General features: G+C 41.8%; 1 protein-coding gene and 1 pseudogene across 20 annotated transcripts in view; both read left to right on the top strand.

Moving 5' to 3' along the window:
* TLR8 (toll like receptor 8) overlaps positions 1 to 25,580 on the top strand; it is a 101,325-nt gene that overhangs the window by 31,883 nt on the left and 43,862 nt on the right. For 2 of the 20 annotated variants that reach the window (XM_039873958.1, XM_039873953.1), the window contains exons 1-2: positions 16,132 to 16,233; positions 19,128 to 19,194. The exons of 1 other annotated variant lie outside the window; for it this stretch is intronic. In XM_039873958.1, the coding sequence (XP_039729892.1) occupies positions 16,147 to 16,233; positions 19,128 to 19,194 (154 nt within the window). In that variant the 5' untranslated portion in view covers positions 16,132 to 16,146. Of the gene's footprint in view, positions 1 to 13,259; positions 13,425 to 13,644; positions 13,749 to 14,589; positions 15,370 to 16,075; positions 16,234 to 19,127; positions 19,195 to 25,580 lie in introns of those variants that run through there. 17 more of the 20 variants (XR_005655184.1, XM_039873880.1, XM_039873927.1 and 14 more) reach the window with 16 other exon arrangements.
* Positions 11,935 to 12,053, top strand: LOC120611816 (uncharacterized; annotated as a pseudogene).

The following is a 25,580-nucleotide window of genomic DNA, read 5'->3' as shown; positions in this document are numbered from 1 at the left end:
GCATCCCTGGCCTCTACCCACTAGGTGCCAGGGGCATCTCCCCCCAAGTTATGACAACCAAAATTCATGCCAAATGTCCCTTAGGGGACAATATACATTGCCTCCTAGTTGAGAACCTAGTTGAGGGTATGGAGTAAAAGGAAAAGATGGGAATGGAGCTTTGAATAATTCGAACCTTTCACAGCTGGTAGAAGATGAGCCTGAAAGGGAAAATGAGATAGAGAGAGACAGAGATAGAAGAAAAACCAGGAGAGCAGTGTCTAAGAAGTCCAGGAAGCAAGGATGATGAGGACAGTGTCACATCAGATGAAGATGAGGATTGCAAAGTACCCATTTAATTTAGAGAAATAGAAGTTCCTAAGGACCTGAGAATGAGCTTTTTTGGCAGGGGGAAAGGCTAAATTCGGAGCGTAGAAGGTTGGGAGGTGCGGAACCCCAGTCAGTGTGTAGAGTTCTTATTATAGAGTGTGACCCCCAGACTGGCAGTATCAGCACTCTCTGGGGATTTCGAAATGCAGAACCTCGGTCCCTCCCCCAACCTACTGAATCAGAATCTTCATGTGAGCAAACACCCAAGGTTCCTTGGTGATTCCTATGCACATTAGAATTTGAGAAACACTGCTAATAGCTAAGTCTTTAAACCAATTTGGTAGTTGAGGAGATGAAACCTATATATAACTGATTTGGTACTAGTGACTGCCTTAAATATACTTACCTTCAATAAATAGATTTAAAAGAACCACATATGGTTGAACATTGTGGACATTCAAATAGAAAAATGTGCAATTTACAAACTCATACATCAGAACTGGGGTCGTACTCTTATTTTCAAGATACTTGATGGATTCACAATGTCATGATTTTATTAAAGTCAAGTACAATTGTTACTTTATATTTTTATCCAAGCAGTTAGTGCCCATGAACAAATGAAAATGTTACAACTAATTAGATTTCATTTAAGAAACATAACAAGTATGATTTAGTGTAAAGAGAATCTTAATTGTTTCTATTAATTGTTTTTTTATGCCAGTGGGCATTCAGTGGATATATATTACTCTAGACTACTGATTTTCATTTTTTCTCCCCCCCCAGCTTTATTGAGGTATAATTGGCAGATAAAAATTATATATATTTAAGGCGTACAACATGATGGTTTCATATACGTACACATCGTGAAATGATGACCACAATCAAGTTAATTAATGCATCCAATGTAGTTACCATTTTTTTGGGGGGCGGGGGGAGCGGTGAGAATCCTTAAGATCTACTATCTTACCAACTTTCAAGTATACGATAGAATATTATTAACTATAATCACCATGTCATACTTTAGAGCTTCAGAATTTCTTCATTTTATAACTGAAAGTGTGTACCCTTGGACCAACATCTCCCCATTTTCCTCAGCGCTTTCCTCCAGCCCCTACTAACTACCGTTCTACTCTCTGGTTCTATGAGTTTGACTTTCTTGGATTCCACATGTAAGTGAGATCATACAGTATTTGTCTTTGTCTGACTTATTTCGCTTAGCATAATGCCCTCTAGTTTCATCCATGTTGTTGCGAATGGCAGCATTTCCTTCTTTTTTATGGTTGAATAATATTTCATTATATATACATATAGTCACATTTTTCATTCATTCATTCATTCAGTCATTCATAGACACTTAGATTGTTTCCATATATCTTGGCTATTGTGAATAATGCTTGCAAGAGTGCATCTATCTCTACGAGATCCGGATTTCATTTCTTTTGGAAATATAACCCATACTGAGATTGCTGGATCGTATGGTAGTTCTAGTTTTAATTTTTTGAGGAAACTCCATACTGTTCCGTACTGTTTCCCCCGATGTCTGTGCCAATTCACACCCCCAGCAACAATGCAAGAGGGTTCTCTTTTCTCCACATCCTCGCCAACACTTGTTACCTCTTCTCTTTTGGATAATAGCCATCCTAACAGGTGGGAGGCGATATCTCATTGTGGTTTTGATTTACATTTCTCTGATGATTAGCAATGTCCAGCACCTTTTTATATATTTGCTGGCCGTTTGTATGTCTTCTTTGGAAAAATGTCTATTCAGTTCCTGTGCCCATTCTTTATTTGGGTTTCGGTTGTTTTGTTTGTTTTTGCTATTGAGCTGTATGAGTTCCTTATCTATTTTGGCTATTAATCTGTAATCAGATATGTGGTTTGCAGGTATTTTCCTCCATTCAGTAGGTTGCTTTTTCATTTTGTTGATGGTTTCCCTTTGCTGTGCAGAAGCTATAAGTACAATGTAGTTCCACTCGTTCGTTTTTGCTTTTGTTGCCTATGCTTTTGGTATCAGATCAAAAACAAAAACAAAAACAAAAACGAAACAAAACAAAACAAAAACCATCATCGGCGAGACCAATATCAAGGAGCTTTTTCCTTGTTTTCTTCAAGAACTTTTATGGTTGCAGATCTTACATTTGTCTTTAATCCATGCAAACACACAGGTGGAAGAAAGCTCTGTTCCATCAAGAAGAAGGGTTGCAACCACAGAGATTCTTGGGCTGGGGATAAAACCAGGCTATCCCAGAAGGGAAAATATATTTACTGTGAGACAGTCTCAGAGATTCAGAGATCAACTCTCCCACCTTTTACAGCAGTTCTTAACCTTGGTCGAACCTTGAAATTACCTGGGGAGCTTTAAACATCCCCATGCCTGGGCCCCACCCATACAGATTCTGATTAAATTGGTCTGGGGTATACGTAGCCTGGGTTTTTGGATTTTTACAGCTCACAGGTGATTCCAATATGCAGGCAACGTTGAGAATCACCGCTTTAGATTCATGGCTCTATTGCAAGTGCTTCTCAGGCTTGAGCATGCATGAATGTCACCTGAGGGGCTTGTTAAAACTCAGATTCTGACTCAGTAGGTCTGGAATTGGAGCCTTAGGATTTGCATCTCTAACAAGCTGGACCCAGGGGATGCTGAAGCTGCTGAAGGATGCTGAACCATACTTTGAGAACTTTTGCTCTACTGAGTGGTTCTCAGCCTTTGGGGGCTTCATTGGCCCTGCCCTGAGCTCCTGGGTCGATATATTTGAGTCCTGACAGCTGCATTTTCAACAAGAACCAGATGATCCCCAGGCAAGTGATCTAAACACAAACCTTTGCAAAACCCTGCCCTAGACACAATTTATATTTCTATCGTTAGGCGTTGAGTTGACACTGAGAGGCAGAGTACTCTTTGAGATATCATGTGTTTTCCTTTGTTCCCATTCGAGCTGACCCCAGGCTCTGTGCGCATTGCTTTGGGGACAATTGCGGGGCGAGTTATTTGGATTTTATCTTCTAAAGGCCTAATGAGATCGCAGGGGTGTTTGTGGAGCTAACGTTGCTTAAGGACAGCTGGGTCTCCAGGAAGGGCAAAGCCATGCATTTTGGAGAGAGAAGCGAGGAGGGCAGGGAAGAACAGAAATAGGAAGGTTGTGGAGGTCTGTTGGTTCTGAGAAGAGAGAGAACCTACCAGCTTTACGTGGAAAATAATTAAGGAATGGATTGTGCATGCATGAACACACACACACACACACACACACACCTGGCTTGTCACTGTATCAAATCCAGCTTCGGGACGGTCAGGTGAGCTGAAAGCTCAAAGACAAAAGAAACTGAGTCACAGAAAACAAAGTCATCTTTCTGTATATTGCGTTTGGTCGACTGAGAGTCATACCAGGTATGTTAAATATATGTTCAGTTATCTGAACATTTTCCAACTTATATAATTTTGTTTTGTTTTCTCAAAACCTAACTCGGTAACTAGATATAGAATATACATGGGAAGTCTGGGCTTTATTTCACATCATTTATAACTTTATGAAACTGACCCTTCTCTAGCTCATTACTTAGTTAAAATTCTGTTTCCAAATGGGAGAGCAAAAGCATATTGTTTCATGGTATTTGCTTTTCTTAAATCTTTAACACTTCGAGACCCATAGGGCAAATTATGAGTAAAAATGTTTTTTATTTGGAAACTTGGGTTACCCTAACTGAAACTTCCCCAAACCTGAAATAAAGCTTTAATACATGTGTAGATTTTATTAACCTTTACAGCTATTTAAAATTTTATACTTATTTTATCCTATCCGTTGACGGGTCTGCAACCTCAGAAAATCCGAAATACTGGGCGGGGAGCGCCACCTGGTGGCAGGATGATTATTAACTCCTTTGCCCTCGGCTGCATCTTCCGGAAGTCATTTCTGACCCTGACCGCGTTTCTGAAGTCTCTTGGGGTGCGGGTGCAGAAAGGAAACAACAAAAGTGTTTATCTCCAACTCTAAAAGCATCATTTTGAGGTATATGGAGATTTGGGAAAGAGATTTAAAAGAATTGGGGAAAGAAAGCACGTTGGGTTGAGGCGAGGGGAGAGGGACCCTTGGGATTGTGAGGAATCAAATAAAGACTTCATGGAGTCTCCCTCTCTATGCCGAGCCCTGGGCCTCCAACCTGACACATTGTCCTTGGGCTTTCAGAGTGCCCTTGTGTAGTCGATTTGTGTAGCTGTCCCCAAAATCTTCCCTCACATTTTCAGACTCTGATATTGATACCCCTCATTCAGGCACTCTGTCCCCCAGGACACAGCCTCACCTTCTACATCACAGAGAAATTGGAGGCCCCCAACTGCACCTCTCCAAATCCCTTCCCCTCAACATTAAAATATGTTTTATGTCACCATCCTCTGCACAATTTCACAAAATCAAGATTCTTACCCCAAAGAGCATATCCACCAAGAAGCCTATCCTATACCACAAGGACAGGTGGCCCTCCTGTAGATGTCCCTTCCTCTTTGAAAGTTAAAACCCTACCCAACCCTGCTCTTGGATCACTCCGTTTTGCCTACTTGGGATATACCCCATCTGTTTTATGGTTACTCTCTTCCACTGCTAGTGTTTCTCCTCGTGTGAACACACTTCTTTTAAAATTATTTTCCCTCCAAAGATGTTTGTCGTGGCATTGTTTATAATTTCAAAAAGTTAGGGCAAACTCAAATATCAATCAATAGGAGATTCATGAAATAAAACACGACATCCCTACAATGTATACAGAATAGCCATTTCAAACAAAACAAAAAAAAGAATAAGACAGGATCTACAGATCCAAAACAGAGTGCTAGGTAGAAAAAATAGTGCAGAATAGTACATATCGAGTGATTCCATTTTATCGAGAATTCTGTTTGTAATTGTATCTTAATAATGGTTACCTTGAAGAGTGAAATTTGGAGGGCTTTCATCTTATAAGGTCCTGCATTTGAATGTTTAGAACTATGTAATGATATTATAATCAGAAAAAATTTACATGTAAAAAACTTCCCTTAAGTCTACCAACATCATACTTTGTATCTCCCTTTCATTTTCACAAGTATTTATCTACTGATAAGTGCACGGGACCGAGGTGGATTAATAAAACAGCCCTTGGATTCAAAAGGTTGATGGTCTGGTAGAAAATGTAAGATGGACTCATGAAAATGTGACAAGTTCAGTAGAGCTTTTGGTTCGATTTGGGCAAATTACTGAACCTTTGCAAGCCTGCTTCCTCCTCTAAAAACAGATTATAAGAACCACCAAAGATAAGTGTGAAATGTTTACGGGTAGAGCCTTAGATGGGTGCCTGACACAGAGGAGGTCAAATGCCACGAGAGGCATAGAGGGGCCTGGGAACCGAGAACTCACATCTGCTGGGTGGGCCTGGCAAATTGGGTGTCAATTGAGAAGGGCAGGATGCTAACAGCTGTGTCCCAAATGCTCATGACCAAAAGACTCCCACCAGATGACAGAATGCAAGCTCCTGTGCAAAGGTGGGGCGAGCAGAGCTCTCTTTAGGAAGCATGGGGAAGACGGCAGAGTAGGAAACAGCTCAGGGCATTCTCAAGGAGCAAAGGCCAGTCATGTCAACTGAAGGGCAGGAGCGAGGTCCAAGAATATTAAGAGGAAAAGTTGGAAAAAAATTGGATGTAGACTGCAGGGAAACTTGTATCCTAGCTCATGGCCCTTGCTTAGAGTGGTGATTTGAGCCAAGATAATGGTATTCAGTGGAGTCATTCAGGAAAGTTAATCCCGAAGTCTTGGGGTTGGCGCTTAGTTGAGGACGAGCATGTCTGATTTCATACCTCATTACTGTTTAACTTCATATAAACTGGCTTTTCTACCACGCTGTCAAAACTACTCTCTTGAATGCCACCAGTAACCTTCTCTTTGCTAAAGTAAGTGACCTTTTATAGGTCCCTGTGATCCTTTCTATTGTTGGAATATTGGATAGTGGTCAGGAGTACAACACTGGAGCCAGAGTAACCTGACTGTTTTAACCTCTTTGTACTTTAGTTTCCTCCCATGAAAAATGGGAATAACCACAGTCCCTCCATCTTAGAATTCCTAGGAGAGGTAAATAAGTTAATAAAGGAAACGCCTGGTCAGCTCTGCCTTAAGGGTCAGCTGTGGCTATGCAATACTTCCTTTCTTCTCCTCCCACTCTCCTTCCTTCTCTCTCCATCCCTCCCTCCCATTAATCCCAAAACAATTACTGAGCTTCTATCCCACAGCCACTTGGTGAATGCATGGGAATCAAATGCTAAAGTGTCTGCCCTCAAGGAGCCCCCAGTCCAGAGTGGGGCACACACCAGTCAATAAGAGTTTTGAAAGAGGGAAGCAGAGGATAACTTGGCCCTTGGGGGACACAAAGCTGGAGGCCCAATTTAGCCAGGAGCAGGGCTGGTTCAGATTGGGCATCTCAGAGTTGATGAAGTCCAAACTCAGTTTTGGAGGAATCCTAAGAGGTAGCCAAGTTTTGGCAGAGAGGTCATATCGGGACTGCGTGAGCATGTGCCCAGAGGTGTGCATGAGTGAGACTTGGAAGGGGAAATGCAAATGGCTTTTAAAGACTGGAGTGCTGGGACAGAATGGGGACTCGATTTTCGAAGAGCTGGGAAGGGAGACGGAACTCAGAGCTCATCAGAAAGTGTCTTGTTTGTAATCTTAAGAAAGTTAGAATTTATCCTGAAGGCAATCGGAAATCCGAAGAACTTTTGTAAGGGGGCGTGCGGTGGGGTGAAGTGGTGGTGAGGTGTTGAGAGTGGAATTCTAGAAAAACCAGCTTCTTCCCCCTAAACTTTGCCATACTGTTTAGTTCTGATTTTTCCCTTCCTCAGATTACTCTTCCTCTGGCTCCTTTGACAGCTCTACTTCCACCATCCTCATTCAACAGTGAATTTTCATAGTCGTTATTGTAGACCAGGCCCTGTGCAAGGAACTAGGACTACAGTGATGGCCAAGATGGCCATCTTCATTGTGTTTGTTGCTCTCTGAACACTTTATGAATGGCTACACCTTCTGCCTTTGCTCCTCTTTGGAAAAAGCTCATTTTGCCTCTCTTTTGTTTTAAGCAAGGACATTCACATTTTATTCTACATATATTTGCATACATATACATATAGAGAGAATCTTAACCTTTTTCATTTTACATAGTGTTGATGTAAGACCATCCAAACCTGTAGAGAATTTTTATGAGTTTATTTGAGCCAGACTGAGGACATATACCAGGGAGCAAGACCTCAAATGCTCCTGAGAGTAACACTTTTGCAGCTTCTTCTATGTGTCTGAGATTGAGGTGACATAAGGAAGATTACATGAAGGTGGGAGAAAGCAAGACAGAGATTGGATTACAGGACAGTTAACAAGATAGAGTGCTCTCTTGAGGGTTGATACCCCCTTCCACGGGTATTACTTCTGGTATCTCAAAGATGGGTTAACCTGGATGCACAAGAACAATGGATGGGCCAGTTTAAAACCTTTCACTAAAGAAGTTATAGGCCTGGAGTGTGACCACCCACCAGGACCTGCCTAGTTAGGAATTTATGATCAGATCATCATCTGAGATTATTTTCCATAGAACCCTTTTTTGATGCACAATAGTCATTTATTTTATTTTAAGTATTTAAATTAACCTTTTGTTTTAGAATAGTTTTAGATTTACAGAAAAGTTGCGAAGACAGAACAGAGTTCCTTTATACCCCTCACCCAGCTTTCCCTATTGTTAGCGTCTATATTACAATGATAAATTTGTCACAATTAATGAACCAATATCGATATATTATTACCAATTAAACTCCATACTTTATTCAGTTTTCATTACTTTTCCCTTAAAGTTTAGAATATCACATTACAAGTAGTTATCATGTCTCCTTAGGTTCCTATGAGCTGCGAGTCACTTGGATTTTTCCTGTTTTTGATGACCTTGACAGTTTCGAAAAGTACTAGTCATGTATTTTGTACCATGCCTCTCATTTTAGGTTTTTCTAATGATTGTCTCATGATTAGACTGGGTGTATGGGATTTGAAGAGGAAGAGTCACAGACGTGAAATGCCATTCTTGACATAACAGGGGTACTTGTTATTAGCAAAATTATTTTTATATTCATCTATCGGCATCTATATTAAGCCAAATATGGGTTCATACTGATGCCTCTAATTCCAAACCAGTGCCACATGGTTTATTCTAGCCTTCCCCCTTATGTAAACTCTATTTTTGGCCAAGCGCTATTGTATCTTTGTAAAGACTTTCTGTTCCACTCGGGTGTTTAAGCACTGATAAGGATGGCTAATGCTTAAAGCTTTACAAGCTATAAAAAAAAAAGATTTCCATTTGACTGCAGGCGCAATGGAACAATCACACAGGTTAGTCTTGCTTCATCAACCATCTCATTCATCTGTGGCCCGTTAGTTCACATTGTCATCCACTGGTCCCTTCAACCTGACCTTGAAACACTCCCAGTCTCTTAGCCAATTTTCACTCTCTTCTCAGAAGCATTTCTTTTCTTGATATTCTGGGACTCAGAGAAAACCAGGGCAGTTGTCTCAGGCCCTCTTAGCCTCAATGCCTTATACTCCTCTCACGGCATGGTAGTGAAGAAAATTCAAGACACTACCTCTTCCCATGATTCCAGATGGGGTAGGAAGAGGAGGCTCCTTCTACTCCTGATTCCCAAAACTTATCTGGGGGTTCTAAATTTCCTCTGCCCCTGAATTTACCACAGTCCAACCCCCTTGTCTGACACCCAATCAGCATCTCGCTCTATTGCGCTTCTCTCTGACCATCTCATCCTCTCCAGGCTGGATAAATTTAATATTGTCCAGGGAAAGGAAATATTGTTTTATGTGGGGTTTTTTTTTTTCATGTATTTCATGCATTTAGAGTTGGGCTACAGCTTTTGAAACCACTCCCTTTTCTTCAGTTCTTCCAAGCTAACCCTTCCCTGAAGCAGGACTGCCTCCTAGCCCACGTCCCAACGCGGTGGGGGAGGAGGACGCAGCCATCTCGAGTGGGTGCACTCCCATTGCTAAACGCCTTACAAACTTTCTCTGCCGCATCAGTTCATTTGGTCTGGGAACATCTATCAACACCTAAATTTGCTCTAGTGACTTGGAGCAGCAGGAATGAATGTCCGCATATATGCAGTCCATCCTGAAGAGACGATTACATGAGATTTTAGCAAAAGACATAGGGAGGAAGAACAAAAAGTTGATGGGATCCAGAAAACCCACCCTCATCCTCTTCTCAAAATGCTGATTGAATATTCAATATGCTTGGCGTTTCGCTTAGGGCATCAGTGAAGGGAGAAGTTGAGAGAACAGCACAGAGGAAGGGCAGCGTGACAGTTCCCACGCTTTTTTCTACCTCTGTTGCACTTTTGACCTTTGGCTTCAGTTTCTTCATCTGTAGACTAACGGGGCCATCCGAGCTCTAAATCGCTATGGCTTTTTGGTGTGGTGTCTTGGTCCCTTATTTGGGAGATACCAACCTCGGGAAACATAGGAATGGGTTGCAACTGATGGAAAGACCCAGGTTTTCAGGTAATTGCTCTGCAACCTGGTCCTGACTCAAAAAGGGAATTTGCAGAGGACTGCAGGGAACTTGGCCTTGTCCTTGTGCAGTCAGACGTGCTGTTGGAAGGAGTCAGTCCCATTCACCATGATGAAATGAGCTTGTTCGGTTTAGCTGGGCCACCATGTATGGTTACATAGGTTGGCCACCACTGAAGGGAAGTTGGCCATATGACCAAGTGAGGCTGTAACCCAGCCCTCCTTCTTACCTGGCTCTGTGCCCTGATTTGGGGCAACGCAGACCAGAGGCAGAGTACCTTTAGTTAACTCGTTCCTCCAGAGGGCTGCCACTTTCTGGTGGGCACTGAGGCATGTACAGACTAGCACATTAAGCTTTGTTTGAAATGAGAAATAATGGTACAAATGGAGAAGAACTGGCTGCAGTTGGGAATGAGTATAATGGAGTAGGTGTGAGGCAGGGTGACTATGAAGACTGAGCGGGTTCAGGAAGAGTGGGTGACGGCACCCAGGAGTCAGGGAGGAAGGGAAGGTGGGGAAGGAGATCAACAATAGCTGCTACCTGCGGCTGAGTCCTGCCACCTATCTCACCTGTGTCTGTGCTCACCAGGGAAGGGCAGCTTGCTGTCCCCTCAGGAGCCCCGCACATCAATTTAAAACCAGCATGGGCTCACATCAGCTCTGGCCTTGTGTAAAGGAATCTGTGTACTTTCTCATCCAAATCCTTTGCTTAAAAATGTTTCTTTTATGTGACTCCTTCCACTTGAGCCGTTTTTATATTCAGTGCTGTGTTTTTGTTTTTGTTTTTTTTTGATGAACAACTGATTTCCAGCACCTGGTGTCGTTCTAGGTCTTGGGGCATTTTCAGGGCCCCATGGTATTTCTACACGTGGCACTTCGCCACAGCCTTGACGCAAAGAAGTCACCTGCTGGCCCGGGGGTGCTGTGGCACTCATCGACACCACAGGAAAGGGTTGTGGCCAGTGCCACGAGAGTGGTTCTCCTGGCCTACTTTGGGCAACAGCTCAGAGATGAGTGAAGCCCCCCGACAACAAGAGTAGTAATAGTAATACCAGCTCTACTCGTCAAGTGCGTAATCTATGCCGCAGACTGTCCTAAGGGTTCCACACACACGAATACATACGTATAATCCTCAAAGCTATAATAGGAGGGTGAGGCTGTAATTCTTCTCCCCATTTGAGAGATGAGAAAACTGAGGCTCAGAGAGGTTCATCTGCTCCAGCTGGTGACTTGTGTGTCTGGAACATCCATGCTGCCTGGAAGGGATGATTAATGACAGATCGTCTCCATTTTGAAATAAAGATCTGTATCAGCGTGGGTGGCAAAGGGAAAAGCAAGGAAAGAGATGCCCAAGAGCTTTGTGCCTTCGCGGGGAAGGGTGGGACAGCAGGCCTGCCCACTGAGGGCCAGTCTCTGGGCTCAGGCAGAGGACTGGAGCCTCTGACCACTTGCCTTGGGGGACTACACTTCTGGTTTGCAGTGACAGTCCTGCCCTGGTATTGATTTTGTTTCCATTTTTATCTTTCATGGTTACTGGTTGTGTGGAAAAACATGGGAAGGCTCATTTGATTCGGATCAGTACGTCTTTTTTATGAGTTTGCCTGGCCTGGGCACTAGACTGTTTGCAAGTATAACCTTAGTAGCATGTGCCAGGCTTTATGAGTTCCCAAGTAACTGGTCTATAGTTGGATGACACATTATATCCTAGAAGCCAGAGCATATGGGTTTGACTTTTCTAGAAAAGCCGACCAGTGCTCCAGCCTAAAGGTATGTTCCTCAGTATGCTTCTGGCAGTCACTTTTACTTAGCTTTTTAAACTTTATTTCTGAGCAAACATTTCATGGGAAAGCAACAGACTGGGTGGTAGCCACATGAATCCTTGAGCTCACTGTGGCGAAGGCTTGGGTAAGCCCATGAAGCCACACGCTGTATTCCCTGCTGTCATGGTTCCCTGATGCCAGGCCTTGAATCGCCAGAGGGACCACTCATTAGAGATCAGTTTAGGAATGGCCACCCACAGAGATGAGTTCTGAAAGGCATTCCTTCATAGCAAGGTTTTCCAGTCTATGGCCATGTTACCCTGAACGTGCCCGATCCCATCTGATCTCGGAAGCTAAGCAGCGTTGGGCCTGGTTAGTACTTGGAGGGGAGACCACCTAGGAAGACCAGGTGCTGTAGGCGTAAAAAAAGGAAAAAGATTTTCCAACCACTGTATGTTGTCACAGAGAGAGGTTATACAAGGGAGGGAGATCCTAGGCTTGAGAGAAAGTAATAGTAATAATAATGTGTGTATGTGTGTAAATGTCACCCCCTTCCCACCCCTGTCCCCGATGTGTTTTCCTCCAAATCCAGGAGCGTAAGGCAAGATGAAGCATATTCTATTCCATTCCAAACGATTCTTTGGGCCAGGGGTGAGCAAATGTTTTTTATAAAGTAAATATTTTAGGCTTTGCGGGCCAAGAGGCAAATTGAGGACATTATATAGGTACTTACATAATAAAAGAAAAACAAATTGCACAATTATTTAATTGATAACATTCAAAATATAATGAGCACAGTTCTGTGTAATATACGTCTAATAATGAGAAGGATGGATTCTTTGGGGGATGGTAACGTTTTGCCAGGGTGGAGTTTAAAGTTAGTGTTCTTCGTCATTAGATCAATTGCAAAGGTTCCTCTATAAAAGTTCTTCACCCACGGGCTAGACTTGGCCCACTGCCTGCCCTTTGCTGATCTCTGCTCTTGGTTAAACCTCGAGGCCCTCTCCCTGAGAGTTTATAATCCAATGCGCTTATCAGGCCAAATCAGGGAATTAAATTTTCCTGCCTCATGAACGCTCACGGTCATCCATTCACTCGCTCATTCATTCAACAAATGTTTATGGAGCTTATACTCTGCGCCAGGTGCTGGCTGAGATATAGGGACACCCAGGAGAAAGATGCCCTCTCTGTGGCCACAGCCTGGTGAGGGACCCACACCCACCTTGCTGTGCGCTGTCTTGGAAATGTCTGGAACAAAGGTGAAGCAATACAAATGTTATTTAACTACATCTGTGAATTCTATAACAAAAGATGAGTTTGGGCAATTCGAAATTGAATTCTAAATCTCTCCCTCATTTTTCCCCAATCTTGCACTGCAGAACTGACTACCATTAACATTTTGGGGAAGATCCTTACAGCCTCAGTCACATCCACCCGCACATATACATACACATGAATATATGCAAACTCACAAAAATACACCATATATGTCTGGCTCGGGTTATATTTAAATCATTTTATAAATGGCTTTTCTGCCCCTAATTTTAGTTTTGAAATTTTAAAGCACAATGAATAGATGATTTGGAAACAGTTAAGAAATCACAAGTTCCCTTCTCGTCACATAAACTTCTGCAAACCACATGCTACGTTCCACTGATGGTAAAGTGATCAATTTCAGGAAGTTAGCCAGTTTCTCTTCGCCGTTTGTACCCACTGCACAGAGGGTACCACTCTGCAGTGCTGCATGCAGGCTATGGACTGAGAAATGAGAAAAACTGACAACAGAAAAGTGGTAAGTAGCTTCTATTCTTTTAATGAAGCTTTCCAACAAAATATATGATTTCTGATCCTGAAATACAGTTTGATGGCAAGTGGTGTGAACAGAGAAAGTGACGAATGGGCAAATTAAGATAAAAAGGAGAAGTACTGTAGCAACTCTAAATGTAGGTAAAGTGGCCTGGTGTACAGGAAATTTTGAAAACCAAATGCAGTGGTCTTATTTTTTTGGACAGGAAACGAAGCAAATTCCAAGTCAGGAATTGAGCTGGAATGTTCCTTTCTGATCCTGCCAGAAATAGTATTCTCTTCTAGAAGCAACAGGTTGGAGGTGAAGCAGGTGAGAGGCGTTTCTACAGAAAAGGATAAACTCTGTTCCCTCATGTACATGAGTCATGTGCTGGTGCCTAGGCCTGAAATTAATATACTACAAGGAGCTTAATGTTCAACTTTAATTATTGCTTTTCTTGTTAGGGGTTTTAAAGTAACAAGTTACTATTTCTAAAATTATATTCTCTAGCGTTTAGGCATAGCAGATGGTCAGTTTTTGTTATTGTCGAGAACTGGCAGATCGAAAAACAAACTTTATAATTTTAAAAAATGATATGTTTTCTAGAAAATTCAATAAGATCCAGGAACAATTGATAAGTCAGATTTCAAGAGCTCATCCAAATTTTTCCTTATATTTTTCCACGCTCACTTAGTGCTCATTAAACTTCTTACCGTCATTTTTACCACCATTTAATGTATATTTAAGGATTTTTTTGGTTAATTTTTGTATCCACTTAATGCCCATTATAGATCTTGAAAGTAAATTAATTCTGTGCTGAAGTTTGATGGTGCTTTACGAAATGACTGCAATGGCTCATAAGGAATGAGGCCAAGAGGACCAATGACATGTACGGAATGGCAATTGACGTTCATTTCTACTCGATACTTGTAAACCGTTGAGATAGCCAATATAATTGTATTGTAAGAAAGTGGAAAATGGCATAATAATAAAATCAAGCTAAACTTGGGAAAACTGCCCACCTCCCTCCCACTGGCCTCAGAACAGGGGTTCTTAGCCTTGACTATGTATTAGAATCATGCAGCAAATTTTTAAAAGTTCTGCTGCCAGGCTGAACCCCAGACCAATGAAATCAGAGTCTCGGGGGGTGGGAGCTGGGCATGGCGGCTTTCTGACTCCCCGTGTATCTCAGCGTTCAGCCACAGTTGAGAACAACTGCCTAAGTGGCCCCCGAACAGGTCTCTTGGGTCCGTTACTAAAAAGGGTGACGAGGCTGCCTGAAGACCCAAAACTTACTCATTAGCCCCTTGGTTTGACTTCCGAGAGCAAAATAACGATTATCTGAAAAGCTGATGCTGTGGAGCAGGGTGAGGGCAGTTGACGAAGTTCATTTTCTCCTTCAGCCGCTGCCCCTTATCCTTCCATGTGCTAACCCTAATGCAGCGTGAGGGGTTATGAGACAGGAGCCCGCCTCGTGGACACCCCAGACTTATGGAGTATCAGGGTGTGTCTCATAGGAGAGGATGTCATTAGCCAGGGTTAGTCCTTGAAACTCAGTTGGATGCTGTTTGTAAGCGTGTTTCAATGCCACCTCCAGGGTCTGTTGAGGGGAGCGTCATTCCAATGGAATGTATTTGAGTTCAACTGACTTATTAGATGGAGTTGAGGGATTGATTATTTTTTAAACTGTTATCTCTAATTTATGACTCTTCAGGGCTATAAAGACACAGTAAATTTAAGTGTATTACCTACAGTTCTGGACCGGTATTAGCAAGTATGGGCTTTGTTGACTTTTCAGATGGTTACAAAGAACTGCTAGTCGGTCCATACATCTAAAGTCGGTGGATTTCCAGTTGTTCCGTGGGATTACAGAGTGCTCTGTGGTAGACTGATCAGTGTCAAAAGGCGAGGTGGGTAATCCACCCCGGCATTTGAATCCGGAAGGTTCCAGGTATGGCTATGGTGTTTCTGCTGATAATCCAAACCAGACCATTGCTAGCTGGCCCCTTGGTTGCAGCTAATTTTTTAACTACTCAGGTACACATGTAAGCTCAGTTTCAGCTCTGCCACCTACCATCTGAGTGACTTCGAGTAAATTAGCCTCTCTGAGTCTCAGGTTCTACGTCTGTAAAATGGGGTCTTATGATAGCACCCACCTCACTGATTTGCAGGGGGATGAAATAAGGAAATGCATGCCTCGCACTCAACCCAGTGTTTGTCTCCTGGTAAAGCTCCCTACCATATTGCCCGGAATTCAAATAGCATAGGTTTTCATACTTTTATGTATATGAAATCAGGATCCATGCCTTCATTGATAGGTGCCTTGAATGTGGTGTAGTGGGTTCTTTTGTCCTCCAAAGCTGTTAGTAAATCCATCGAATTTGGAATGGATAAAATAAAGTATCTATTATTAATTGTAAATTTCATCTAAGGTGATAAATCCTATCCGTACAACCATTTTTTTTATTACTTACATAATGTATCAGTTGTGAGCATAGTCAATGCAAATGAATCAGAACCCATTAAAAATCAGAAATATTTCCAGTTTGGCAAAAATTCAGTTCCGGTCGAATGCCACAAAATACCCAAACAATTAAGTAACTCAGTTAGGGGGATTAATCACATCTTACGATCAATAGGTTCTCTTGACATTTTAGTATTAGGGGACACCAGCAGGACCCATCCCGAGAAAGGGGTGCAGCTAAGGAGATGGGCTGTAGCAAATCACATGTTGGCAAAGGAAGCCTTTGAAGAGAGAAGAAAGGAAGCATCATTGCAAAATCTCTGCTTGCAGCCTGAAAAGGGGTGTGAAAAGGTAAAAAGCCATTTTATTCCAGGAAGGCAGCCTTGGGCAGCTCGCAGACCACCTTCACCTTAGATTGTGTGGGAAAACCTGCAGGATTTTAGTGTCGCCTAGTGAGATCAGTCTTTTTGCACCCAGTCTCTGCCCCGCCTGCTGCTCTTGCCCCAGGGGCTAGGTTATGGGGGTGGCCCCTTGGCTCATTCTGACTTCCAGGCTTCTTCAGCTAAGACAGACTTTTCTGAACCGTTCTTTAAACTGCACTGGCCTTTAAAAATTGTGGTTTTGGTGTCCATTGGGGTCCAAGTTGAGAAGGAAGTTTTGGGTGAGGACTGAGACAGGTCATTTTCATTGTAACATTTGGCTCCTTCAGAACCCAAAGGAGAGAATTGGATTATTGTGCATCATGACCCAACCAAAGAACTGATTCGGCATGGAAAATAGGGAAACAGTTGTGAAATTGCTTCTTCAGTTGCTAGCAACAGCTGTATTTGGCAGGCAGGGGGAAGTGAAGCAGATTCCTTTTGAGGTGTGATTCATATGCTTTCTTTACAGAAATAGGTCTTGATTTTTTCTGGGTGTTCCAGCGCAACACCCAGTGAAAGATCCAGACCGTGCAGACCTCATCATCCACATCAGCGTGTTCTACGCAGTGAGTTCCACTGAACGGCTCTTAATTACCTGCCCTCTGCTCTTACTCTCTTTCCTGTGGCTGCTGTAACAGAGTATCTCAAACCTGGTGGCTCAAAACAACAAATTTATCCTCTCACGATTCTGGAAACCAGAAGTCCGAAATCAAGGCATTGTCAACAGAGTTGGTTCCTTCTTGTGGTTCCAGAGGGAAAATCTGTATTGTGCCTTTCTCCCAGCTTCCGGTGGTAGTGGACAGTCCTTGGCATTCCTTGGCTTATAACCCCAATCTCTACCTCCATCTTCACATGGTCGTCTTTCCTGCGTGTGTCTGTGTCCAAATGTCCCTCTTCTTCTAAGGGTATCAGTCATTGGAGTAGGGCCTGCCCTAATCTAGTATGAACTCATTGTAAAGACCCTATTTCCTAATGAGCTCACATTCACAGGTACAGAGGTTAAAGCTGCTTCGACATATCTTTGTGGGAACATATAATTCAACCTGCAACACTTCACATTTTTTGATCCTTTATTCTGCCACTTCTACTTAATCCTAGTCCTTTCACTTCACCAGCTCCTAATCTAATAATTTACTTTCCAGGAAGTGTCTCCTACTAAACTTGTCTCCGGGGACCTGATCTGAGCCCCATTATACCCTCACTGACAACCAGAGCCAATTTCTCCTTAGGCACAGAAGGCACAGAGCCTAGGGCCCATGATGCTTTAAGCAAAGATTTAACTTCTTTTAAAATCAGCAAATTTTTTTCTGGATGTTCCAATGCAATACCAATGCACAACAGCAATTTATACCAATGTGGTCATAAAATATAATTTTTACTTTTTTTAAAAATGGAGGAAATGGCCCATGAAGGGCAAAATGCCTCGGGCCCATGAGAGTCATAATTTGGCCCCGTCGACAGCCATATTCTATTTTGCAATATAACACATGCCAAGAAAAATTCAGGAATTGCTAATGTGTCCCCAGTGAAGGAGATTTAAGTACTGATGCACGATTTCTGATCCAAAATCTGTGGGCCAGAATGGTGTCAAAGTTCAGAATTCCTGTTTTAGTAAGATAATATGTTATCTATATGACATACGACAAAACATTCCCAACGGGTCCAGGTCACACGCATGGCTATTTCTGCCATGATAGTAGAATGTTCGCACTAAGTGGATAAATAAAGATGATGGTAGCTGTAGGTTAGTTCAGATCAGATTTTGCTGCCAAAAACATTACCAAAAAAAAGAAAGAAATCTCCCAATGTTCAGATCTTTTAGAATTTCTGAATTGCGAGAAGGAATTGAGAACCTGTGCAAGAAGCCTGGAAAGACTCCGCAACTGGAGGCAACAGGCATGGCAGGTGGCATGCCAGATAGAGCTGCACAGTGGATTGGTTAAGAGTACACATGTGAAGTTAGACCCCTCCTGGTCCCCTCTCTGAGACTTACTATCTTTTAAGGTCAAATCCAGAGCCTCGGGTTCAGGACAGGACCTACATTAAGAAAAGAAACCATAAACCAGTGTCCTGGGTTGCCAGAGGCTTGATTCCACCAATTGTTGGGTCTCTGATTTGGTTTTCTTTTTCTCGGTCGACCTCCCTTTCGTATTGGGTGAATTCCCAGGTGACTGGTGTTGACCATAGAATCTCCAAATGAAAGAACAGGGTTCCCCAGTCTACGGTTGAGCCTCAGCTCAGGACGAATGGGTGCACTCAGCTTTTGACTAGGGTGAGGAGAGTGAGGCATTTGCTTTTTAAATTTGGGTACCAAATTTAAGGGAGGAAGGGTACCAAAAATAATCAAGATCAATAATCAAGATCAATAATATTTTCATGTTGTATTTTTAAAAACCAAACTGGCAAGCTTTGGACAGCAAGCCGTTTGCCTGTTTTAATAAATAAATTAAGTTTTTTTGGAACAGAGCCTGGCTGAGGGTGAAGGCAGGCAGAGCAGGGCATTGCAAGTACAGGGTCAGAATCTGTCCTTGTTTAAAGTGGCCTTGTTTGATATTTTGTCCATCAGGGATTTTTCAGTTTTTAAAATAGTATTCATCTTGATGACTAAGTTTTTGGGGGTCCCCTTAAATTTTGCAGCCATGACCCTGCAATTGTGCCCATCTGCTTTTCCAGCAAGATCCTCCAGTGTCCTGACTGGGCTGCTGGAGTAGGATGTTCATAACCCGATGGCTGTCAGTTTCTAGAGCCCAGGGGACAGAAGTGGAGGGGGTTCCACGCTCCAGATACAGACTGTCCTTAACTCTCGTTTTTTCCCTTTGGCAGTTCACCTGGGCCTTCACTTGTACCTCAAGTCCTGAACCCGAGGCTCTGGATTTGACCTTAAAAGATAGTAAGTCTCAGAGAGGGGACCAGGAGGGGTCTAACTTCACATGTGTACTCTTAACCAATCCACTGTGCAGCCCTATCTGGCGTGCCACCTGCCATGCCTGTTGCCTCCAGTTGCGGAGTCTTTCCAGGCTTCTGTGATGTGAATGGACTTTACTCTGGTTGACTCTTCAGTTTCTGTTCTTCTCTGGCACCTACTGCTCAATCACCTGCTCTCCATCTTCTTCAACTTCCTACGTGGTCTTAATCTGCTGTGGTCTTCTCTTACACCCTGTCTAATCTTGTTAGTCCTTTACTGTCATTTTAATGGGAAACTTCAACTGTCAGACTCAAACAACGAAGTGTCCTCTCTCTCTCTCTCTCTCTGTATGTCTCTCTCGCTCTCTTATTTGCATAGTTCCGCTTTCTTTCTTATTTGCATAATTGCTCTTTTTTCCTCTATTTATGAGATTTCCAGTTCTCTCTCTATATTTTTGCCTCAATGCCATTTCTCTATTTTATTTGCAGAGTTGCCATTTCTCTCCTGCCATGCTGGATAGTGTTTATTCATTGTTTATATCGTAAGGGTAAATTTTCCCTGGTAACCTTCTCAGTTGGTGTGGGGGCTGATCCCCTCTGATGTCCTTTTTAGAGCCACAACTTTTGATAGCCACAGGCATGGGAGTGACCAGGAGAAAGAACTTGGCTGGCGAGGTACAGCTCTTGCTGGGGCCTTGGGCTTCGCTCTGTCCTCAGATCCAGCTGGATGACATGAGCTAGGGTTCACTCTGTGAATGAGGGGCTTTCACAGTCCATTCTGCCTCTATGAGGTCCTGAGGTGGATGGAGAGGCTTGAATAGTCAGGGTTCTCACCTTAACTTCTCTGCTAGCTGCCTGTTCACACTTCCCATTCTTCCCACCCAGGCACTTCTCTTCAAATTCAGGTTATTTGGAACTGGTCAACTCAAGTTCTTACCTCAGGACTCTTTTGGGAAGGTAGAGTTAAGAACGTCAAGCTCTTCACTCACAAGTCCCCTCTGATCACTTCCATGGCCCAATATTTACTTGAAGGTGCTGTAGACTCTCCGAGAGGCCATTTTCATCCTGGAAATACAGCAAATTGCAAAAGGCTCCTCTCCTGGTCTCTAGCACCCCCTTACAGCCTGACTTCAATTGCTCGGGATTGTATGAGAGAGAATTACATTCGAAGTTGGATGTTGATGCCTCAAGCTGAGGCTGGACCTGCCCAAGTGACCACCTGAAATGCCTCACCTACCAACAGTGCTCTGTCTGCCATGCAAAGGGTCTGCAAGCTGGCCTCACCCTGCCGTGGGCCTTTAAAAAATTATTTTTATTTTTTATTTATCTATAATTAAAAATTATAATAGGAATCTGACAAGCACTACCTCAGCCAGGTGATCAAGGTTCACGTCAACACTGAAAGTCTCATTGCTAGTATGTGCCCTTGGTGTGTTGTGACTAGAATGACACTTTGCCTCTGTGGTCTTCCTCTCCAAAACTCATCGCCCCAATCTAATCATGACAAAAGCATCGGACAATCTGCATAATCATCCCTTTTCTCAGCTTTATTTTTCTACATAGTATTTTCCACCATCTAAGATAGTGTAGTAATGTAAGCTCCATACGGGCAGTTATTTTAATCTGTTTTGTTCATTGCTGTATTCTCAGCCTGAAAATAGTCCCTGAAATAAAGTAGATGCTTAATAAATATTTTTTGAACGAATGAATAAATGAATAGAGCTGCCTTCTCATTTTATTGCTGCATAGTAATGCATTATATGAATATACATAATTTTTTAAAACGAGACCACTACCCATAGGCATTTAGATTCTTTCCAATCTTTTGCTATTACTAGCAGCCCTGCATTGACAATCCTTGTATATAGTCATTTGCATACATGAGGGTCTATCATTAGTATCTATTTCTAGAATTAAAATTGCTGAGCCTATGTATGTTTCCAATGTTGATAGATATCACAAATTGCTCTCTATCTTAGAGGCAGCACTAATTGAGTCTCCTCCTGGCAAAATCTGAGAATATGCTTCTCCACATTCTCACCCACACAGTAGAATCTGTGAAAAATGCTATCTCGGTGTAATATTTTGAGCGAAGTTGAGTATTTTTTCCTATGTTTAAGGGCTATTTGTTTTCCTTTTTTCTGTGAACTGTCTGTTAATATATTTTTGTGCAGTTTTCTATTGGGTTATTTGTCTTCTCACTTATGCATAAAAAGTCTTTACCTATCAAATATATCATTCCTTTAGCTGTGATATGAACTGCAAACATGTCTTCCTACTTTATTGTTTCACTTTTGGGTACCAAGTTTTTTCATGAGGCAGAATTTTTATTTGTGTGTGCTTTAATCTCTGCTCTATTATTTTTTTTTTCATTGTTCTGGAGTAACTAGGCAATGCAATTAGACAATAAAAATGACTTAGACTGCATAAGGGGTGATAGGAAGATCATCATCATTTGTAGATGGTTTAATTGTTTACCCAAGAAAATCACGTGGAGAAACAACTATTCCAAATAATCATAGAATTTATTATAGTTATTTGGCATAAGATTAACTATAGAAACCAATAGTTTGTGTACACCAGGAAAGGCCCATTAGAAGGTACGATAGATGTGATCCATTAACAAGAGAAGAATCATGAGCAAGACTTACCCTACCAGATACTCGCATACTTAAAAACTGTAATTATTAAAATATGTGGTACTAGCACATGAGTAATGAATAGGTAGATAAAACATAATAGAGAGTCTAGAAACAGATATACACAGGAAAGTTAGTTTATGATGAAAGGAGCATATCAAATTGGTAAGCAAAAGATGATTCAATAAATGATGTTGGGGCACCTTATTTTTTCCCTTTTGAAAAAAATAATGTGGTTCTACACCTTATATTTTATGCCAAAGCAATTCTAGTGGGTTAAGATATTTCAATGTAAGAAAATTAAATCATAAAATTACTAGAAAAAAGGGATGAGAAAAATTGTTGTTGATATTGAAGTGTAGAAGATCCTTTCTGGCTTACACTGCCCTGGATAATCTGATTAACCCCCGTGGCCGTAGTTGCCATGGCTCCCAAATTCATCCTTCAAGCAGAACTCTCCTCTGAGCCTAAGACAGATATATGTAACTGCCTACTGGACATCTCCACTGGAAGATCACAAACTCAACTCAAATTCAACATGTCAAATTTAATTAATATTCACTTGCTCCACCCCCTGCCCCAAACGACCTTCTTTCTCAGTGAAGGGAATACTTTTCCATCCAGTTGCACAGATCGGGAACCCGAAAGTAACCTTGAATTCTTCCCTCTCCCTCACAATCCCCCCCATTACATATCTATAGCTACGTCTCTCAGTTTTACCTCCTAAGTATCTCCTGAATCCATTTCTATCTCCATTGCCACCAACTTAGTTCAAGCCACTATCATCTCGCTCCTGAAGTTATGTGTCCTCTTGCCAGCGACCACTGTCGAATCAATAAGCATGGTACCACTCCGCTTAAAACCTTCAAAGTCTTGCGTTGTCCTTCAGTTAAAGGTCAAAATCTACTCTTGTCTTTTCTTACGTCCCTTGATGTCTTTTGGTTCCATATATTCACGTGTTCATGAAGATGAGGATTGAAAAATGACCATTGAATGTAGTGACATGGAGATACTGAGGACCTCAGCAACATCTCTATTTCTTATCTATTATGTGCCATTCCAATCCTCTTGGCTATACCTCTTATTCTGGGTCCGACTGTTACAAGCAGTCCTCTGCAGGTTTTGATCAGCTTTGAGGACTTTGAAACCTGATATGCTTTGTCTTAGGTCCAAACATGCTGTTTTGATTCCTGTCCAGGCTCCTGTAAAGGCGCAGCGTGGGAAACCCAAAGGAATACACTCAGGGCCTTTGTATGTGCTGGAATATTCTTTTGACCTATTTGTGCCTTATACATGTTAATTCAATCTCAGAATCCCAGCTCAAGTTTCTTTTCCTCAGGGAAATCTTTCTCAGCCTCCTTTTTTTATACTTTTATGGTATCACATACTTCTTTGTGTCACAGTTGAAATCTTGTAATGCTGTGTTCAACTCATGTCTCTTTAACCCACTAGACTGTGAGCTAACTAATAAGCTGTACATGTAATCAAACAGACTCCCCAGGTCACCCACCAGTTTGAAAACCACAAAGAAGAGTAGGGAAGTGACTTCCAGATCTAGCAATTTCCACACTTGGACATCACATAGGCTCACACTTGCTTAGGTACTGAGCAAATATAACATTGGGTCACCTCCCAAAGTTGCTCTCATCCCCAAGCTTCATTATCCTCTAGGTGTACCTGTGTCTCCCAGTGGAGATGTTGAGCCTAAAGATCTATGGTGGCCTCTGCAAGAGCTGCATGCTTTCAAGTCATGAATCACCTTTTCATACATATCATCTAAACATGTTAGTTTTCTATTCGTATATAACAAATAACTGCCAAATTTAGAGGCTTCGAATAATACCCATTTATTAGCTTAAATTTCTGTAGGGTGCAGTTTGGGTAGGCTTCCCTAGGTTTTCTGCTCTAGGTCTAACACATTGATTTTAAGGCTAAAATCAATGTGTTGGCCAACTTAGACTCTTATTTCAAGACTCTGGATAAGTAAGGATCCATTGCGAAGTTCATTCAGGTCCTCAGTCAGTTTTAGTTCTTTGTGGTTGTAAGGTGGGGTAGGGGAGCATTTCCTTGCTAGCTGTCAGCAGGGAGCCACCAGCTTGTAAAGGATGCCCGCATTCATTGTCAGTGGCCCCCTCCATCTTCAAGTCAGCAATAGTACATCACAATTTTCTCCTGCTTTCGATCTCTCTGACTCTCCCTTCTGCTGCTAGCCAGAGAAGACACTCTGCTTTTACAGGTGTATATGATTAGCTTAGGCCATCTAGATAATCTCCCTTTTGCCACGGAATGTAACGTAATTACAGGAGTAATGTCAGAGGCAAAAGTCACAGGGGCAATCTTAAAATTCTGCCTTCCACACCAGGTAAAACAGGGTTTTCTTTAGTAAAAATTAAACATTAAGCAGCAGTACCTAGATAGTGTCGTTGTTGAAAATAAAAGTAACTGAAAATGCCCAGGATTTCTAGTCCACTTTAATTTTCATCTCATAAAGAGTGGACTTTTTTTTCTTGTCTATTATACATGGGCAATAATTATTGCCCCTCAGCATTATGAGTATCTATGTAAAAATCCTTTACAATATAGTAAGGGTATGACAGAGACTGCTAGTTCACTAAATCTAAATTTTAGGATAATTTAGAAGAAAGCACACCTGGTTTAACTCATAATAAGGACACAAGTTGGACTTTAGTGAAAAATATAGTTTAGGAAAGACTGGTTGGTCTCCATAACCAGTGAGATAAGATTTGAGAGTTCTTTTGATCATAACTCTTGATCAAACCAATCATATTAACCTGTTTATTGCATTGTATAATTACTAAAAGTAATATAATCAGCCCTCTATTAAGAAAGAGGCACAGAAAGTGAGGCACACTAAGTGTTACAGAGGATTCACAAAAATATAAAATATCATGTCTTCCCCACGGAAGTTTACAACGTTAACGAAAGAATAGCTATTAATGCCAATGTTTATACAATAAGAGACATATGAGTAGTAGCCATTCTGCAAAAAAAAATTTAAGTGATGGCTACATTTGAGGCATTGTGCTGGCAGGAAGATTTCAAAATGAGATTGTGTAGTATGATGGCTAGTGGTTAAAAACAATACATTGGAATCATGTCGGCTCAAGTCCTACCTCTGCAATGTACCATCCTTCTGAAGGTTGCTTAAGCCTCCCAGGTTTTTTCGTCACTTACAAAATATGGCTAATAACATCACGTATCTTGCTGTGTTGCTACAAACATTAATGTGGGTGAGAAAATGTTTATGTTTGAACAATAACTGATTTTTTCATTGTTATTATCAATAGAAGGTGTCCACTTTCCTGTCATGCAAGGTGATAAGAGAACTTGACATGTACAACCATAGAAGTATAGAAAAATCATGGGAAATACCAATAAGAGATATGGTTGTGTAGATAAGGTAGAGATGACTGGCTTGCAGATGATGAATGATACTATAACAGAAGCTGGATCTGAACTCTCCTTAGGACATCAAGAGTTATATTAATAGGTTGAAACTATAGATATATAGCTTGCTGTGCTACAGATCTAGCATGGACCATAGTCATGGTCCAGCCCTGGCCGCATTGTGGTGGGGACATCTTGATTAATGCGTCCACAAAAGCTTCCCAAGTTTTTACATCATTATAATCTTAAATAGCTCCATCTTCAACTTCTTTTAGCACCATGAAGCTGAACACAGTGAAAACTTAAAATCGTTCTGAACTTAATG

This window comes from Pteropus medius, unplaced genomic scaffold, assembly GCF_902729225.1.
Source record: "Pteropus medius unplaced genomic scaffold, Ma_sr-lr_union100, whole genome shotgun sequence".
NCBI classification, from domain to species: domain Eukaryota; kingdom Metazoa; phylum Chordata; class Mammalia; order Chiroptera; family Pteropodidae; genus Pteropus; species Pteropus medius.
This window is presented reverse-complemented; position numbering and strand designations above follow the sequence as displayed.